The sequence below is a fragment of the Corapipo altera genome, unplaced genomic scaffold, assembly GCF_003945725.1.
Source record: "Corapipo altera isolate COAL_440 unplaced genomic scaffold, ASM394572v1 53204, whole genome shotgun sequence".
NCBI lineage: Eukaryota > Metazoa > Chordata > Aves > Passeriformes > Pipridae > Corapipo > Corapipo altera.
In genome coordinates this window covers 1-2281 of record NW_020889241.1, presented here as the reverse complement: position 1 = coordinate 2281, position 2281 = coordinate 1, and the positions used below count along the sequence as shown (strand labels likewise).

The window sequence follows — 2281 nt, the reverse complement described above, 5'->3', positions numbered from 1 at the left end:
GTTCATCCCAGTGACCCCCCAGTTCATCCCAGTGACCCCCCAGTTCACCCCAGTGCTCTCCCAGTTGATCTCAGTTCATCCCAGTGATCTCCCAGTGGCCTCCCAGTCCCTCCCAATCCCCTCCCAGTCCCTCCCAGTTACCCCCCAGTGCTCCCAGTGACCTCCCAGTTCATCCCAGTGACCTCCCAGTTCATCCCAGTGCCCTCCCAGTCACGCCCAGTTCATCCCAGTGCCCTCTCAGTTCATCCCAGTTACCCCCCAGTGCTCCCAGTGACCTCCCAGTTACCCCCCAGTGCTCCCAGTGATCTCCCACTTCACCCCAGTGCTCTCCCAGTTGATCCCAGTTCATCCCAGTCCCCTCCCCGTCCCTCCCAGTCCCTCCCAGTTACCCCCCAGTGCTCCCAGTTCATCCCAGTCCCTCCCAGTGACCTCCCAGTCACTCCCAGTTCATCCCAGTGCCCTCTCAGTGATATCCCAGCGACCTCCCAGTCCCTCCCAGTCCCCTCCCAGTTAATCCCAGTGACCTCCCAGTTACCCCAGTGACCGCCCAGTTACCCCCCAGTTCACCCCAGTGCTCCCAGTGACCTCCCAGTTAAACCCAGTTACCCCCCAGTGCTCCCAGTGACGTCCCAGTTCATCCCAGTCCCTCCCAGTTTATCCCAGTGACCCCCCAGTTCACCCCAGTGACCTCCCAGTTGATCCCAGTCCCTCCCAGTCCCTCCCACTCCTCTCCCAGTCCCTCCCAATCCCCTCCCAGTCCCTCCCAGTATAAACCAGTGCCCTCACCGGGGTGGGGCCGCCCCCGCTGGGCTCCAGTTGCCTCCCCCCGAGCCACCAGCGCAGCCGAACTGGGGGGTTACTGGGAGCACTGGTGCAGCCCAGGGTGGCCGAGCCGTTCAGGGGAACCGACCCCGAGCCCGACAGCGTCACCTCCGAGGGCGGGTCTGGGCAGGGGACACCAGTATAAACCAGTATAAACCAGTAGAAACCAGTAGAAATCAGTATAAACCAGTATGGACCAGTATGGACCAGTATGGACCAGTCTGGGTCACAGAATGGGCTCCCAGTATCCCCACAGCTCCTGAGCCATCACCACAGAGCTCTGAAGTGTCTCCCAGTATAAACCAGTAAGAACCAGTATAAACCAGTAGAAACCAGTATAAAAAAGTATGAACCAGTATGGACCAGTACAGACCAGTATGGACCAGTCTGGGTCACAGAATGGGCTCCCAGTATCCCCAGAGCTCCTGAGCCACCACCCCAAGGGTCTGAAGTGTTTCCCAGTATAAACCAGTAAGGACCAGTATAAACCAGTAGGAACCAGTATAGACCAATATAAACACATACAGACTCACAAGGACCAGTATGGACCAGTATGGACCAGTATAAAGCACTACGGGTCCCAGTACGGGCTCTCAGTATGTGCCAGTGTGTCCCAGTATAAACCAGTAGGGACCAGTATAAACCAGCATGGACTCCCAGTCCCCTCCCAGTATAAACCAGTCCCTCCCAGTCCCTCCCAGTTCAACCCAATCCCCTCCCAGTCCCTCCCAGTTCATTCCCAGTCCCTCCCAGTCCCTCCCAATCCCTCCCAGTCTCTCCCAGTCCCTCCCAGTCCCTCCCAGTTCCCTCCCAGTCCCTCCCAGTCCCTCCCAGTTCCTCACACGTCACTTCCAGTTGGACGCTGGCGCTTCCGCCCCCTCCCGGAAGTGACGTCACCGCGCGGCACCGCAGGGTGGCGCCGTCGTCTTCCGGGGTCACGCCCAGGACGAGGCGGTTCCGGGTCACGTGGGCCGAGTCGCGGGACCACGCCCCCGCCAGGGGGCGCCCGTCCTGGGGGGGGAGAAGGGGGTGGGGCCAAAGGGGGTGAGGGGCGGGGCCAGATTGGAAGGCCACGCCCACAGAGGGAGAGAACAGAGCTCCCAGTTCATCCCAGTTCAAACCAGTGACCTCCCAGCTCAAACCAGTGACCCCCCAGTTCATCCCAGTGACCTCCCAGTGCTTCCAGTGACCTCCCAGTTCAAACCAGTGACCCCCCAGTTCAAACCAGTGACTCCCCAGTTCATCCCAGTTCAAACCAGTGACCTCCCAGTTCCCTCCCAGTGCCCTCCCAGTTCATCCCAGTTCAAACCAGTAACCCCCCAGTTCATCCCAGTGACCCTCCAGTTCATCCCAGTTCATCCCAGTTCACCCCAGTCCCCTCCCACTTCATCCCAGTGCCCTCTCAGTTCATCCCAGTGACCCCCCAGTTCATCCCAGTGACCCCCCAGTTCATCCCAGT

General features: G+C 59.9%; 1 protein-coding gene across 1 annotated transcript; it reads right to left on the bottom strand.

Annotated features, from left to right (window-relative positions):
- Window positions 1–531: 531 nt before the first annotated feature.
- Window positions 532–2275, bottom strand: LOC113942172 (nephrin-like). Its single transcript, XM_027633314.1, has 3 exons — window positions 1665–2275; window positions 787–944; window positions 532–585 (listed from the first exon to the last, which is right to left on the bottom strand). Exons 1-3 carry the CDS (start codon window positions 1981–1983, stop codon window positions 532–534), a joined length of 531 nt encoding a protein of 176 aa, XP_027489115.1. The 5' UTR covers window positions 1984–2275.
- Between the last annotated feature and the right edge of the window lie 6 nt (window positions 2276–2281).

What these genes read in the sequence shown, in the direction of transcription:
- LOC113942172 (XM_027633314.1), bottom strand. Translation starts at nt 1,983, where the DNA reads ATGAACTGGGGGGTCACTGGTTTGAGCTGGGAGGTCACTGGTTTGAAC. An exon ending in CGTCCAACTGGAAGTGACGT is followed by an intron (nt 945 to 1,664) that starts GTGAGGAACTGG and finishes TCCCCTGCCCAG; the next exon opens with ACCCGCCCTCGGAGGTGACG. An exon ending in GCGGGGGCGGCCCCACCCCG is followed by an intron (nt 586 to 786) that starts GTGAGGGCACTG and finishes TTTAACTGGGAG; the next exon opens with GTCACTGGGAGCACTGGGGT.